The 17099-nt window shown below is 33.9% G+C and overlaps 2 protein-coding genes across 3 annotated transcripts in view; one reads left to right on the plus strand and one right to left on the minus strand.

The window, feature by feature from the left end:
* LOC138320526 (uncharacterized) overlaps positions 1-17099 on the minus strand; it is a 288019-nt gene that overhangs the window by 178707 nt on the left and 92213 nt on the right. The gene's annotated exons all lie outside the window — the stretch shown is intronic.
* The window catches only part of LOC138322088 (low-density lipoprotein receptor-related protein 4-like), a 56243-nt gene that overhangs the window by 34388 nt on the left and 4756 nt on the right, over positions 1-17099 (plus strand). The window contains exons 10-21 of the mRNA XM_069266144.1: positions 391-541; positions 3940-4230; positions 4726-4912; positions 5679-5818; positions 9643-9799; positions 10459-10571; positions 11182-11307; positions 11955-12143; positions 12388-12567; positions 13392-13562; positions 14574-14744; positions 16838-17014. Coding sequence (XP_069122245.1) covers positions 391-541; positions 3940-4230; positions 4726-4912; positions 5679-5818; positions 9643-9799; positions 10459-10571; positions 11182-11307; positions 11955-12143; positions 12388-12567; positions 13392-13562; positions 14574-14744; positions 16838-17014 — 2053 coding nt within the window. The remainder of the gene's footprint in view (positions 1-390; positions 542-3939; positions 4231-4725; positions 4913-5678; positions 5819-9642; positions 9800-10458; positions 10572-11181; positions 11308-11954; positions 12144-12387; positions 12568-13391; positions 13563-14573; positions 14745-16837; positions 17015-17099) is intronic.

Here is a 17099-nt window from a genome sequence, read left to right on the forward strand (position 1 = left end):
TAAAGCTTAAGTTGTGCATATAAATAATGATATTTTGAAAATGAAACATTGGGAATTTTTGCAAATATTATGAGCTGGAAGTGTAGACAATTCTCCATTGGTATGCCAATTTTGTTATATATCTATCAATAGATGTGATTAGGAAAATCAAGAAAAAAATTGAAATACATAGAATATACAGGAGAAAAAACGACATTGATAAAAACTTATGCCCCATGACCTATGTAATACATATGTAAGATGCTTTTATGTAGATTTAAAGGTATAGACTCATTTTCCAAGTATATGTTCTTGATCTGAAGTATTGTCGAAGTGTAAAAATAATTTAAACTGTTAGATTGAAAATATGTGTTTTCCGTTTATTATGCATTCCTTATTGATATCTACTAGCGATATGCCCTATGGATTTCCGATGAGGATGGCTACCTGTACGGGACCTCCTATCTGAACCCCAACAAGGACACCGTGCTACACTTTGCGGAGTTCGGACAGGTCACGGCGATAGCTGTGTTTGATATCTCACTCCAACAACAGGAACTTAGTAAGTACAACACAATATTAATTTATATCTCACCCTAACAACAGCAACTTAGTAAGTACAACACAATATTAATTTATATCTCACCCTAACAACAGCAACTTAGTAAGTACAACACAATACTAATTTATATCTCACCCTAACAACAGGAAGTTAGTAAGTACAACACAATACTAATTGGTTCTGTGTGATACTACACACAGGATACACGAACTAAAAGCAAGCGTGAAGTTGTTATATGTTTGATTTCTAGGTGTGTGTTGTTATTTGTTTTATTACCAGGTGTATGTTGTTATTTGTCTAATTACCAGGTGTATTTTGTTATTTGTCTAATAACCAAGTGTATGACGTTATTTGTTTAATTACCAGGTGTATGTTGTTATTTGTCAAATTACCAGGTGTATGATGTTATTTGTTTAATTACCAGGTGTATGATGTTATTTGTTTAATTATCAGGTGTATTTTGTTATTTGTCAAATTACCAGATGTATTTTGTTATTTGTCTAATTACCAGGTGTATGATGTTATTTGTCTAATTACCAAGTGTAGGGTGTTATTTGTCTAATTACCAGGTGTATTTTGTTATTTGTCTAATTACTAGGTGTATTTTGTTATTTGTCTAATTACCAGGTGTATGATGTTATTTGTCTAATTACCAGGTGTATGATGTTATTTGTCTAATTACCAAGTGTAGGGTGTTATTTGTCTAATTACTAGGTGTATGTTGTTATTTGTCTAATTACCAGGTGTATGTTGTTATTTGTCTAATTACTAGGTGTATTTTGTTATTTGTCTAATTACCAGGTGTATGATGTTATTTGTCTAATTACCAGGTGTAAGTTATTTGTCTAATTACCAGGTGTATGATGTTATTTGTCTAATTACCAGGTGTATGTTTTATTTGTCTAATTACCAAGGTGTATGTTGTTATTTGTCTAATTACCAGGTGTATGATGTTATTTGTCTAATTACCGTGTATGATGTTATTTGTCTAATTACCAGTGTATGATGTTATTTGTCTAATTACCAGTGTATGATGTTATTTGTCTAATTACCAGGTGTATGATGTTATTTGTCTAATTACCAGGTGTATGATGTTATTTGTCTAATTACCAGGTGTATGATGTTATTTGTCTAATTACCAGGTGTATGATGTTATTTGTCTAATTACCAGGTATATGATGTTATTTGTCTAATTACCAAGTGTATGATGTTATTTGTCTAATTACCAGGTGTATGATGTTATTTGTCTAATTACCAGGTGTATTTTGTTATTTGTCTAATTACCAGGTGTATGATGTTATTTGTCTAATTACCAGGTGTATGTTGTTATTTGTCTAATTACCAGGTGTATGTTGTTATTTGTCTAATTACCAGGTGTATGTTGTTATTTGTCTAATTACCAAGTGTATGATGTTATTTGTCTAATTACCAGGTGTATGATGTTATTTGTCTAATTACCAGGTATATGATGTTATTTGTCTAATTACCAAGTGTATGATGTTATTTGTTTAATTACCAGGTGTATGATGTTATTTGTCTAATTACCAGGTGTATGATTATGATGTTATTTGTTTAATTACCAGTGTTATGATGTTATTTGTTAATTACCAGGTGTATATGTTATTTGTCTATTATAGTTGTTAGATGTATTAAATGTATATGATTACCGGATTATGTTATTTTGTTTAATGTAGCAGTTTACTATTCATACCGTGCAAGATTTGTTATTCCAGTGTATTTATTGTTATATCCAAATTTGTCAATTCAAGTTATCATGTTAGTACTGTTAATTACTCAAGGTAATATAATTTATTTCATTTTACTATGTTAGTACTGAATTTATTGACACAGGTATGTTCTATCAATACTACCTTCATTTTACTAATGTAGTATTAATTGACACAGTAATGTTCTATCGATATTACCTTCATTTTACTATGTTAGTACTGAATATTGACACAGGTAATGTTCTATCGATATTACCTTCATTTACTATGTTAGTACTGAATTAATTGACACAGGTAATGTTATATCGAATAATTAGATTCATCATATTACTCATTACATGTTAGTACTGAATTAATTGACACAGGTAATGTTCTATCGATATTACCTTCATTTTACTATGTTAGTACTGAATTTATTGACACAGGTAATGTTCTATCAATATTACCTTCATTTTACTATGTTAGTACTGAATTTGTTGACACAGGTAATGTTCTATCGATATTACCTTCATTTTACTATGTTAGTACTGAATTAATTGACACAGGTAATGTATCTATCATTAATGTCTATATCACGAATATATACCTTCATTTTACTATGTTAGTACTGAATTTATTGACACAGGTAATGTTCTATCAATACTACCTTCATTTTACCATGTTAGTACTGAATTAATTGACACAGGTAATGTTCTATCAATACTACCTTCATTTTACTATGTTAGTACTGAATTTATTGACACAGGTAATGTTCTATCAATACTACCTTCATTTTACTATGTTAGTACTGAATTTGTTGACACAGGTAATGTTCTATCAATAATGTTATATCAATACTACCTTCATTTTACTATGTTAATACTGAATTTATTGACACAGGTAATGTTCTATCAATACTACCTTCATTTTACTATGTTAGTACTGAATTTATTGACACAGGTAATGTTCTATCTATCAATACTACCTTCATTTTACTATGTTAGTACTGAATTTATTGACACAGGTAATGTTCTATCAATACTACCTTCATTTTACTATGTTAGTACTGAATTTATTGACACAGGTAATGTTCTATCAATACTACCTTCATTTTACTATGTTAGTACTGAATTTATTGACACAGGTAATGTTCTATCAATACTACCTTCATTTTACTATGTTAGTACTGAATTTATTGACACAGGTAATGTTCTATCAATACTACCTTCATTTTACTATGTTAGTACTGAATTTGTTGACACAGGTAATGTTCTATCAATACTACCTTCATTTTACTATGTTAGTACTGAATTTGTTGACACAGGTAATGTTCTATCAATACTACCTTCATTTTACTATGTTAGTACTGAATTTATTGACACAGGTAATGTTATATCAGTATTTTCTTCATTTTACTATGTTAGTATTGAATTATTTCGCCTCATGTAAATGTTTAAATTTGACGATGAAAATAATAGGTTTAATTGATACATGATATGTGTTAATAAGAACACAGCTGCCGTCGTTGATCACGTGATTACACATTAGACATGTACTGTTACCCTAATATATCTACTATTTAACATTGAAAATAGGCACTTCAGAATAAGACATAGTACCTATGCATGAGAACTTTAACATTACTCATTTTATATACTGTTTAGATAAATATTTTCTATTCTGTTTAACATTGATTATTTTCTATGCTACCTATCCTTGCTAACTTTAAAAATAATAATTTCTATACAGTGCCTATGCACGAGAACTTCCTCCTCGTTGCCGATATATCTACCCAAAAACTTTTCCAAACGTCGCTTACAAATGGAAACAATATCTCGCAATTGGAACTTGAGCAATCCTTTTATGCTACGGGATCTGCCTACAATCCAGAAGACAGCAAGATCTATATTGCTGATGCGTACAGTGAATCCATCTTCAGCATCTTTTCGGACGGTAAAAACAGGAGCACGATCGTCCAGTTATGTAAGTACTTATTTCCATTTATGGAATAGTTTGCTCATTATATTTGAAGACTAAGTCGACGCCAACTTTTCCAAACGGCGTCAGTTTACGGTAGGACTAGATAACGGAGCCTGGCAATACGTCATTATATATCTTTATGAAAATATTTTGCTGTATAAAAGTTGTATCAAATTATATCTAAAAATTAACAGTGTTTTGCAGATCGATTTTTAATAGAATATATATATTTCAAATAAGTGTGACAAGTACATGGAACAATTAAGGTATTTTCAATACTTTGTCATATTTTACCATGTTGGAACCTTTTGGTACCAAACCTTATTCTTAACATGTTTTCAATGAAAATTTTAAAAGATGAATAAATGTACAATTGCTGTACAAGTATTTTACGATAACCATGATACATAAGCTTAATTCTCATTGTTTAGTGCCTGGAAAAACAATATTCCAAACATGATCTGAATCCTTAACTACTTAACTTACCCTATTCTACAGCCGGTTTGACCCCAGAGAGACTAGCCTTCGATAACTCCAATGGCTATGCTTACTACAGCGTGTCCGATCCTTTCAGTTTCGATCCCGATGGCTTTATCGGGGTTTACAACCCAGAAAAGAAGATACATCGTGTCCTGACAGAGGGCATAGAGTTCCCTAGGGGGCTAGCCGTGTTTCCGTCTGAAGGGTATGTTTAATATGAAAAACTCTTAAGAGATTCAGTGAATTGTCTATTAAATGCAGAAAATACCCTGTCAAATGTTTCAAATGCAATTTATTTTTTTAGATTTTTCTATTGTGATAGGTTGGGGAGATACACTAATAATAATAGTTATTAATAATGTAATGTTAAATGTTAAAATATTTTGTCGATAATTGTACCATACCGGATTTGTTTGGAGATGGCTAATATAGGCTTTACCTGTTGTCAAATCCATTTGCATATTATTTGCAATAAAATTTGTTGAAATGAAAATGCAAAAATTAAGACTATTTTTAAGCCAGACATTTAGGTCGATAAAATTTATACCTTTTTACAGGTGTACCTGATACACACTGTAGATGCACTAGATTTTCAAACTAGAAAGGGTATTTTTATTTAGTAAATTACTGTACAACTACATTTTAAAGGTCTTTTTAAACATAAAGGAGTTTTTATTTGGAACGTTTTACCAGATCACATAAGAAGTTGCACAACTTGTGTTTATCTTTTAAGAAAGCAACAAAGAAATGCTTATGGAGTAACTATTTTTTTCTCCCTGTGGATGTATTTTATATCTTCTTATGCCATATTCATTATGAATGTATATAGATATTTCTTTATATTGGAAGTATTGTAATAAGAGATTTCCTATTTACCTGACCAAAGGACTTTAAAGCACAGCGATATTGCATATAAAACATCCACATCGCCGAAATAACCTGTCATTTTCATCTCTATTTCCATCCAACAGGTATCTATATTTTGCGGATTATGGAACATTCCGCTCTTCCATAGAGCGTGTGTGGATGGATGGTACTAATAGGACAGTGATTATATCTAGTGATTCGGATGCATTGGAGGCTCCGACAGGACTTACAATAGACTATGCCAGTAAGTAAAGGTTAATACTAAAAATAGGTTAGGTTTCAGTGTAATACTAAGTAAAGGTGAGGCTTCAGTGCAATACTTAGTAAAGGTTAGGCTTCGGTGTAATACTTAGTAAAGGTGAGGCTTCAGTGTAATACTTAGTAAAGGTTAGGCTTCAGTGTAATACTAAGTGAAGGTTAGGCTTCGGTGTAATACTTAGTAAAGGTTAGGCTTCAATGTAATACTAAGTAAAGGTGAGGCTTCAGTGTAATACTTAGTAAAGGTTAGGCTTCAGTGTAATACTAAGTAAAGGTTAGGCTTCAGTGTAATTCTAAGTAAAGATGAGGCTTCAGTGTAATACTTAGGAAAGGTGAGGCTTCAGTGCAATACTAAGTAAAGGTGAGGCTTCAATGTAATACTAAGTAAAGGTGAGGCTTCAGTGTAATACTAAGTAAAGGTGAGGCTTCAGTGTAATACTAAGTAAAGGTGAGGCTTCAGTGTAATACTTAGTTAAGGTGAGGCTTCAGTGTAATACTAAGTAAAGGGAGGCTTCAGTGCAATACTAAGTAAAGGTGAGGCTTCCGTGTAATACTAAGTAAAGGTGAGGCTTCAATGTAATACTAAGTAAAGGTGAGGCTTCAGTGTAATACTAAGTAAAGGTGAGGCTTCAATGTAATACTAAGTAAAGGTGAGGCTTCAATGTAATACTTAGTAAAAGGGAGGCTTCAGTGTAATACTAAGTAAAGGTGAGGCTTCAGTGTAATACTAAGTAAAGGTGAGGCTTCAGTGTAATACTTAGTTAAGGTGAGGCTTCAGTGTAATACTTAGGAAAGGTGAGGCTTCAGTGTAATACTTAGTAAAGGTGAGGCTTCAGTGTAATACTTAGTAAAGGTGAGGCTTCAGTGTAATACTAAGTAAAGGGAGGCTTCAGTGCAATACTAAGTAAAGGTGAGGCTTCAGTGTAATACTAAGTAAAGGTGAGGCTTCAGTGTAATACTTAGTAAAGGTGAGGCTTCAGTGTAATACTAAGTAAAGGTGAGGCTTCAGTGTAATACTTAGTAAAGGTGAGGCTTCAGTGTAATACTAAGTAAAGGTGAGGCTTCAGTGTAATACTAAGTAAAGGTGAGGCTTCAGTGTAATACTAGTAAAGGTGAGGCTTCATGTAATACTAAGTAAAGGTGAGGCTTCAGTGTAATACTTAGTTAAGGTGAGGCTTCAGTGTAATACTTAGGAAAGGTGAGGCTTCAGTGCAATACTAAGTAAAGGTGAGGCTTCAATGTAATACTAAGTAAAGGTGAGGCTTCAATGTAATACTTAGTAAAAGGGAGGCTTCAGTGTAATACTAAGTAAAGGTGAGGCTTCAGTGTAATACTAAGTAAAGGTGAGGCTTCAGTGTAATACTTAGTTAAGGTGAGGCTTCAGTGTAATACTTAGTAAAGGTGAGGCTTCAGTGTAATACTAAGTAAAGGTGAGGCTTCAGTGTAATACTAAGTAAAGGTGAGGCTTCAGTGTAATACTTAGTAAAGGTGAGGCTTCAGTGTAATACTTAGGAAAGGTGAGGCTTCAGTGTAATACTAAGTAAAGGTGAGGCTTCAGTGTAATACTAAGTAAAGGTGAGGCTTCAGTGTAATACTAAGTAAAGGTGAGGCTTCAGTGTAATACTTAGTTAAGGTGAGGCTTCAGTGTAATACTTAGTAAAGGTGAGGCTTCAGTGCAATACTAAGTAAAGGTGAGGCTTCAATGTAATACTAAGTAAAGGTGAGGCTTCAGTGTAATACTTAGTAAAGGTGAGGCTTCAGTGTAATACTTAGTAAAGGTGAGGCTTCAGTGTAATACTTAGTAAAGGTGAGGCTTCAGTGTAATACTTAGGAAAGGTGAGGCTTCAGTGTAATACTTAGGAAAGGTGAGGCTTCAGTGCAATACTAAGTAAAGGTGAGGCTTCAATGTAATACTAAGTAAAGGTGAGGCTTCAGTGTAATACTAAGTAAAGGTGAGGCTTCAGTGTAATACTAAGTAAAGGTGAGGCTTCAGTGTAATACTTAGTTAAGGTGAGGCTTCAGTGTAATACTTAGGAAAGGTGAGGCTTCAGTGCAATACTAAGTAAAGGTGAGGCTTCAATGTAATACTAAGTAAAGGTGAGGCTTCAGTGTAATACTAAGTAAAGGTGAGGCTTCAGTGTAATACTAAGTAAAGGTGAGGCTTCAGTGTAATACTTAGTTAAGGTGAGGCTTCAGTTTAATACTTAGGAAAGGTGAGGCTTCAGTGCAATACTAAGTAAAGGTGAGGCTTCAGTGTAATACTAAGTAAAGGTGAGGCTTCAGTGTAATACTAAGTAAAGGTGAGGCTTCAGTGTAATACTTAGTAAAGGGAGGCTTCAGTACAATACTAAGTAAAGGTGAGGCTTCAGTGTAATACTTAGTAAAGATGAGGCTTCAGTGCAATACTAAGTAAAGGTGAGGCTTCAGTGTAATACTTAGTAAAGGTGAGGCTTCAGTGTAATTCTAAGTAAAGGTGAGGCTTCAGTATAATACTAAGTAAAGGTGAGGCTTCAGTGTAATACTAAGTAAAGGTTAGGCTTCGGTGTAATACTTAGTAAAGGTTAGGCTTCAATGTAATACTAAGTAAAGGTGAGGTTTCAGTGTAATACTTAGTAAAGGTTAGGCTTCAGTGTAATACTTAGTAAAGGTTAGGCTTCAGTGTAATACTTAGTAAAGGTTTGGCTTCAGTACAATACTTAGTAAAGGTGAGGCTTCAGTGTAATACTAAGTAAAGGGAGGCTTCAGTGTAATACTAAGTAAAGGTGAGGCTTCAGTGTAATACTAAGTAAAGATGAGGCTTCAGTGTAATACTAAGTAAAGGTTAGGCTTCAGTGTAATATTAAGTAAAGGTGAGGCTTCAGTGTAATTCTAAGTAAAGGGAGGCTTCAGTGTAATACTTAGTAAAGGTTAGGCTTCAGTGTAATACTAAGTAAAGGTGAGGCTTCAGTGTAATACTAAGTAAAGATGAGGCTTCAGTATAATACTAAGTAAAGGTGAGGCTTCAGTGTAATACTAAGTAAAGGTTAGGCTTCGGTGTAATACTTAGTAAAGGTTAGGCTTCAATGTAATACTAAGTAAAGGTGAGGTTTCAGTGTAATACTTAGTAAAGGTTAGGCTTCAGTGTAATACTTAGTAAAGGTGAGGTTTCAGTGTAATACTTAGTAAAGGTTTGGCTTCAGTACAATACTTAGTAAAGGTGAGGCTTCAGTGTAATACTAAGTAAAGGGAGGCTTCAGTGTAATACTAAGTAAAGGTGAGGCTTCAGTGTAATACTAAGTAAAGATGAGGCTTCAGTGTAATTTTAAGTAAAGATGAGGCTTCAGTGTAATACTAAGTAAAGGTGAGGCTTCAGTGTGATACTTAGTAAAGGTTAGGCTTCAGTGTGATACTTAGTAAAGGTTAGGCTTCAGTGTAATACTTAGTAAAGGTGAGGCTTCAATGTAGTATTTAGTACAGGTTAGGCTTCAGTGTAGTACTTAGTACAGGTTAGGCTTCAGTATTATAATGCACTAGTGACATCCACAGGACTTACACTAGAGTATGCCAGTAAGAAGGCTACACTGGAGTACAATATAAAACACAAATACAGTGGACGTTTTAACACATTTTTCAAATGTCTTTAAAAATTTAATGATTTTTTTATGATACGTGATATACATTGTCTACACGAAAGATTTTTGATTTTTTTCTTTAGAATGCATTCATTTACATGCATGGTTAATATAACAATAAAACCTAAAACGAGGCTACATTTTTAGATCCCACTTTTTTAAAATAATGATGTAAATAAAACCCTTTGTTATTTTTCAGATAAACGAGTGTACTGGGTAGACAATTATAATGATGACATTCACAGCTGTGATTTAGATGGTAACGATGTGAGGTTTCTCCTAGTAGAGCCTAGAGGCTACCTAACCGATATTGTTCTACAAGGCGACTTCTTGTACTATGTTGGCACGAATATACCGTGAGTACATTCATTTACCTGAGTATATCAATTCACCACGGGTACCCATTTACCTGAGTATATCAATTCACCACGGGTACCCATTTACCTGAGTATATTAGTTTACCAAGGGTACATTCAGTTACTGTGAGTATATTCATACACCGTAAGTACAATTATGTACCTGGTGGATTTCTGTATTACATTATCAATTTTCAATTGTTTGTGTATTCTAATTTTAATATGATCTATTTAACTAATTGCCCCTTTTGTTCTATATTTTGGCATTATCACGAAGACTTTTGTTTCTTCATAGATCTATCAATGGTCCTACCTTTTAATCTTAAATGTTTAGATAGTTTTCTTCGACGGGTCCCTACCCCCAAATTTTTATATTATTCGTAAACATACAAGCACCTATTCATTGATTTATAATTTCTGTTTCATTTTGTAGCTGATCTTTACGTTTTTGTAAATATCTCCTTGTGCAAATCATTTATATCAATCTTAATCATATCTAATAATTTAGTATTCAAATCTCATTCTTGTTCACTGATTTTCTTCAAACAAAATGTATCGTTTGTCCCGTTAAAACATTTCTCATTATTTTGCAATGAATTATTGTAAAGAATCAGCACAGGAATGTAATTTGGTCCATGTTTAATTGTCAACTTAAACAGATCCATAATGAAAGTTGAGAAAGCGACCGGTAACAAGGTTCCCTATATGGACCACATGGCTGAACTAGGAGCTCTAGAGACCGTCAGTATACAACCAGGCGACATGCAGCCAGGTGAGTTTCATCTCAATGTTATACCATCAAGGGATGTCCAGTTCAAGATAGGCTGTTCAGCATTAAATTCGGAGTTATTTTAGGCTGTGGTTGAGAAACAGCAAAAGAGTGGTCAGGTAGTATTACTGTAGTGGAGTTTGATCCCAGGTATAGAGGTGAAAAGGTCAAGAAGTGAAAATATCACATGGGGTTTCTCTAATTCTGGTATACCCCAAATTCCTAGACCTCTCGGGTATAAGTTGATTGATTTTTTCGCAGTCGATAAAAATACTATATATACTAAGATGTCCAGCATGTCTTTACACTATGGTCCTAGCTATGATCTCTTGACAATACAAAAAATATTTGGTCATGCATTTTTCCAAAGATTTCCTTACCCTTATCAATCTTGTACTTTTAACATTTTTTGTAAAGTAACTTAAAAAAATAACCAAACCTTGATACGACCGCTTTCTTTTGTTCCCTAACGTCCTCATACACCACCATTTGACCCGTATATGAAGACCACTTGGCTATACAGACTATTTTTCTTTGTCCTTTGAGTGGTCTGTCAGGGTTGACTTTTATGGACTGTGTGTTGCTAACTAAAGTTGAATTTATTTGATTACAGTTAACACTATATGCCAGAATAACAATGGAGAATGCAGTACGTTCTGTTTACCGACCCCGGGGTCCCGGGCCTGTGCGTGTGCGGAGGGTGTACTGCTCCTGGATGATATGAAAACATGTCAGGGAGGTATGTAAATACAAACAGTTATCTTTTACAGCATCGAAATGTATATCTAAAAGATATTTATACAAATGTTGACTTTTTGTAGATTAATATGAGGTATTGTTAAACCCGAGAAAGGTGATATTCCCCAAGGCCGAAGGCAGAGGGAAATATCACCTTTCGAAGGTTTATCAATTCCTCGTATTACCCTTCAAAAAGTCAATAATTGTTTTGTTATATGAAATGATACAATGATAAAATTTTGCTACTAGGAAAAATTTTGAAGCAAGGACGGCGCTATGACTAATTAAACAACAAAAAATCAAGAAAATCTTCAACCTATAGCTACATTTAAAATGTGTTAAAACATCTTTCCTAATCCTACCTCACTGTTTTCTACCATGTTAGATTTGGCTATTGCCCGATGATCGGCAATGCTCTATTTCAATTGGTCAAAAGTGTGGAAGAGACAGGAAATTCCCTGTGTCTATTTTTAGCCAGGTTACCGGGTTTGCAATGTCAACCTCTGAACAGTTGTTCATCGGTCTCAGGTTGACATTGTATTTTGTCGAGACCTGTCCGAGCGGTCTAGACCAATCAGTAAACGGCAAACTCACAATCATATATTGTCCAATGTTTTCGTTCTACATGACCTGTTTTATTTTTTACAGTTAAGCAGGAATGTACCAAAAATATCCCATTCGGCTCCCTAGTCCCAGATCAAGACTGTTACGCTATTGAAGGCTACCAATGCCGAGTGACCTGCAGCGAAGGCTATAGAAGAACTAATGTCACCTTCGACAAAATGACATGTTTGAGCACCGGCCAGTGGGAATATGACGTCAATACACTATGTGAACGTAAGATTTCGTGACGTAGAACCCAATGAGGACGTCATGTCGTCATATACGTCATATTCATCCGCTAGAGACGTGATATTTTCGTTTTGCATGTTTGCTACCAGACTTCTCAATCCTAACTACTTGAAAGACTAGAGTAAACGTTATAGCGAAAGTTTGGGTTATCAGAATTCAAAAAGAGCTTTTAACGGACATTTAAAATATTTCTACGTTGGAAATACATGTTATCTCCGTCATGTTACAGCAATCACCTGTCCAACAGAGGTACCTAACGGTAGTTTGATGCAGGGATGTGACACATCAATCAACCAGGTGTGCTCGGTAACCTGTGATACAGATTACGTACCAGGCCCGACAGGTGCCTTGGTCAGCTGTCAAAGGACCGGCTACTGGACACCCGACATCGCATCAGTCTGTACACCAAGTACGTTATATATTATGTTTATCATTCAATCATGTCACTTCAAAGGCCACGTTCCAGGCGCCCATTTCTCGAAACAAAATTGCAGACTTCGTCAAAATTCCAGTTTGTCTCCTTATGTAACTTATTTAAGTTTGTTTCGAGAAATAAAGGCCATGGTCATAAACAGTCTTTGAATTAAGTTTTTGCGCAGTCGATCATCAATGACATTACATTTTACAGACGATTTGAACTGAATTTTACGTGAAAAGTATTTTCACTGCAGCACCAGTCAGCCGGTTGTTAATTGATTGTTAAGTATAGAGAAGAACAGGCAACATTCAATGGTAGACTCTGTATCAAGTCAAAATTACCTTGTCTTTTGTTTAATCAGTTAAAATCATGTAACATTCATAACTATGTAATGTGGAGTTCTTAGGTTAACCAACGATTTAATTGAAATATGTAAATTGTATATCAACTTCCGGCCTCTTGGTGCAATTTGGCTCCACGTATTTTGTTTGTTGTTTCTTTTTTTCTTTTATTTTGTCTTGTTCACTTTTTTTCTATCGGTTCTAATGATAAGCTTTACGTTACAAAATTATAGAGAATGTTTGAATTTGTTTTCCGCGGGCTATGCCCCAGGATGGATAATTCACAGGAAACTATGGTCCTCTTTTCTGATTAAGAATTGCATTTAAGTTATCCTCTGATTATATACCAAAAGTCTTCGATGTATGCTGATAATTTCGTTATTCATCCTATTTATTGTAATTCAATTCTAATTGTAAAATTTCATTTAAATAGTTTTTTTCAATTTTACTTACTTACAAACCATTTTGTTTCAGTTGTAAGATGTAATCCGGTGATACAGAATGGAGCGCTGAGTGCTGGATGTAAAGTAGGTACACTGTGTAACATTAGATGTGGTGGTAACCATGTCCTAAGTCCTCACGTCGTGTCAGTACATTGTCGCAGAGATGGTTCGATCAGCGTCAACCCAAATACAGTCTGTGAACGTAAGTCCATGTAGCAACACCTCGAACGCATTCTATAGCTAGTGTTCCCATTTAACAACACCTCGAGTGCAGTCTAGTGTCTACATTTAACAACACCTCGAACGCAAGTCTAGTGACCATATTTAAAAACACCTCGAATGTAATTCTTATGGCGATATTTAACACACCTCGAACGTAAAACAAGTATCCATATTTAACATCACATGGAACTCTAACTGCAATATTGTAGCTCAAAAAAACCTTAATACAGATAATGTGTTGTCTTCAGAGCTACGATTGGTACTTATTACTGCTATTGGAGCACAGAAATGATTGTGCAAATCATTATTAAAACGTCTGCATGAATATTATCGTACTTGTTTTATATCACTTACCTAACAGGCAATAAAACTGAACCGTATAAAATATCAAATTAACAGCAAATTTGACGTCTTATGAGTAGTTAAGTAGATATTAAGAATGGTCGTAATGTTTGTTTTGAAAAAAATAAAGATGCATGAATATTCTTCCAATAATTGGAAACCTAAAGCAAAGTACAGAAAAATTTGCCTGAGTGATTTTCTGAGGCAGTGCTCCATTACGACACAGATTCCACACCTATATATATGTAATGGATTATGAGGTTCATAATATAAACCCCTTAATTGTAAGATCATGTGCAACATACCAAATATAAATTAGTTGTCCATTTTTCCATGTAATTGAGACATCTCAGTCTTTGTTAATTGTTTATTATTCAAAGCACTATGTAGATATACAATTAAAACAAAATTGTTTCGATCAATCATCCCATCATTCAGGATTATCATCATCATCATCATAAAATCTTCAAAAATCTTATCATCATCATCAGTTTATCAGACATCTCTAATGTTTTATTAAGAGTCCATTTCCATCAGTTATCATTTACAGACTTGAAATTATACGTCACTTGAAAATCTGTTTGCATATTTTCTTCAGAAATTTTTGAAAATATTTCAATACACAAAAATATCTCAATGTCTCTTCTAGCCATTAAGTGTCCGGACCTTGACAATGTAATGCTAGAGACCAGCTGTTTGTCGAATGCTGGAAATGCTTGTGGATTTACATGTAAAGATGGCTTCAGGCAAGTCTACATGGGACAAGTAACATGTCGCTCTGATAGCACGTGGTCGATGACGTCAAATCAGATGTGCCAAGGTATGATACAGTAATACTTAATTAGCTGTTAGGTTAACATGAAATAGTTTCATTTCGTTCGGTATTTTACTTACCACCAGAAATATACATTTGATAATTAACTCCCTTACTCAAACTCGCCCAAAAAAATCAAGCGTCTCTCTAACCCTGACTACATCTCTAAGACGCTTGAATATCACCCCCACACTCCAGTTTTAATTTTCTGCGCCGACAGTACGGACGTGTTTAACAACACTATAGTTATAACAACATTAACGATTGGTTATGAGTGTTATAACAGCACTAACGATTGGTTATGAAAGTTATAACAACACTAACGATTGGTTATGAGAGTTATAACAACACTAACGATTGTTTATGAAAGTTATAACAACACAAACGATTGGTTATGAGAGTTATAACAACACTAACGATTGGTTATGAGAGTTATAACAACACTAACGATTGTTTATGAAAGTTATAACAACACTAACGATTGGTTATGAGAGTTATAACAAAACCAACGATTGGTTATGAGAGTTATAACAACACAAACGATTGGTTATGAGAGTTATAACAACACTAACGATTGGTTATGAGAGTTATAACAACACAAACGATTGGTTATGAGAGTTATAACAACACTAACGATTGGTTATGAGAGTTATAACAACACTAACGATTGGTTATGAGAGTTATAACAACACTAACGATTGGTTATGAGAGTTATAACAACACTAACGATTGGTTATGAAAGTTATAACAACACAAACGATTGGTTATGAGAGTTATAACAACACTAACAATTGGTTATGAGAGTTAGAACAACACTGACGATTGGTTATGAGAGTTATAACAACACAAACGATTGGTTATGAGAGTTATAACAAAACTAACGATTGGTTATGAGAGTTATAACAACACAAACGATTGGTTATGAGAGTTATAACAAAACCAACGATTGGTTATGAGAGTTATAACAACACAAACGATTGGTTATGAGAGTTAAAACAACACAAACGATTGATTATGTGAGTTATAACAAAACCAACGATTGGGTATGAGAGTTATAACAACACTAACTATTGGTTTTGAGAGTTATAACAACACAAACGATTGGTTATGAGTGTTATAACGGCACTAACGATTGGTTATGGGAGTTATAACAACACTAACGATTGGTTATGAGAGTTATAACAACACTAACGATTGGTTATGAGAGTTATAACAACACTAACGATTGGTTATGAGAGTTATAACAACACAAACGATTGGTTATGTGAGTTATAACAAAACTAACGATTGGTTATGAGAGTAATAACAACACTTACCATTGGTTATGAAAGTTATAACAACACAAACGATTGGTTATAAGAGTTATAACAACACAAACGATTGGGTATGAGAGCTATAACAACACAAACGATTGATTATGTGAGTTATAACAAAACTAACGATTGGGTATGAGAGTTATAACAACACAAACGATTGGTTATGAGTGTTATAACGGCACTAACGATTGGTTATGAGAGTTATAACAACACTAACGATTGGTTATGAGAGTTATAACAACACTAACGATTGGTTATGAAAGTTATAACAAAACTAACTATTGTTTATGTGAGTTATAACAACTCAAACGATTGGTTATGAAAGGTATAACAACACAAACGAATGGTAATGAGAGTTATAACAACACTAACTATTGGTTATGATAGTTAGAACAACACTGACGATTAGTTATGAGAGTTATAACAACATTAACTAATGGTTATGAGAGTTATAACAACACAAAGGATTGGTTATGAGAGTTATAGCAACACTAACTATTGGTTATGAGAGTTATAACAAAAAATAAGTATGAAAGCGTTATTTTTTCCACATCGCAAATTGGATATGATATAACTTTCCAAAGACATTCTGATTTGATGGTCAAGTATTCTTGCATCTATCATTGTTTTATAGCAATACTGTATAATAAAAAAAATTCATGGACTTAAAAAATACATAGGTTTGTTTCCTTTTGTTCAGCTTTTACATTTTCATACAAGTGTGAATTAATGTCGTATTTATTTCCCTGTAAAGTGCAATACAGAAAGTATATCCTGTTTCAGCTGTCACGTGTAGCGGAACGTTACAGGGGACAATTCTACCTGAAAACACCATCCCCCAGGCGAACAACGACTATACCTTTGAATGCCAAAGTAACTATGTCAAAAATACGGACATCAGATCAGTTCGATGTTTGTCTTCGGGAACTTGGAGTATAAAGGCGAGCTCCCTATGCGCCGGTTAGTACGATAATGTAACTTATCATAGCACAATGGAATGAAGACTATAGTTTACAAACGAAACACCGACACTATGGTGAAGATT

This window comes from Argopecten irradians, chromosome 4 (genome assembly GCF_041381155.1).
Source record: "Argopecten irradians isolate NY chromosome 4, Ai_NY, whole genome shotgun sequence".
Taxonomy (NCBI): Eukaryota; Metazoa; Mollusca; class Bivalvia; order Pectinida; family Pectinidae; genus Argopecten; species Argopecten irradians.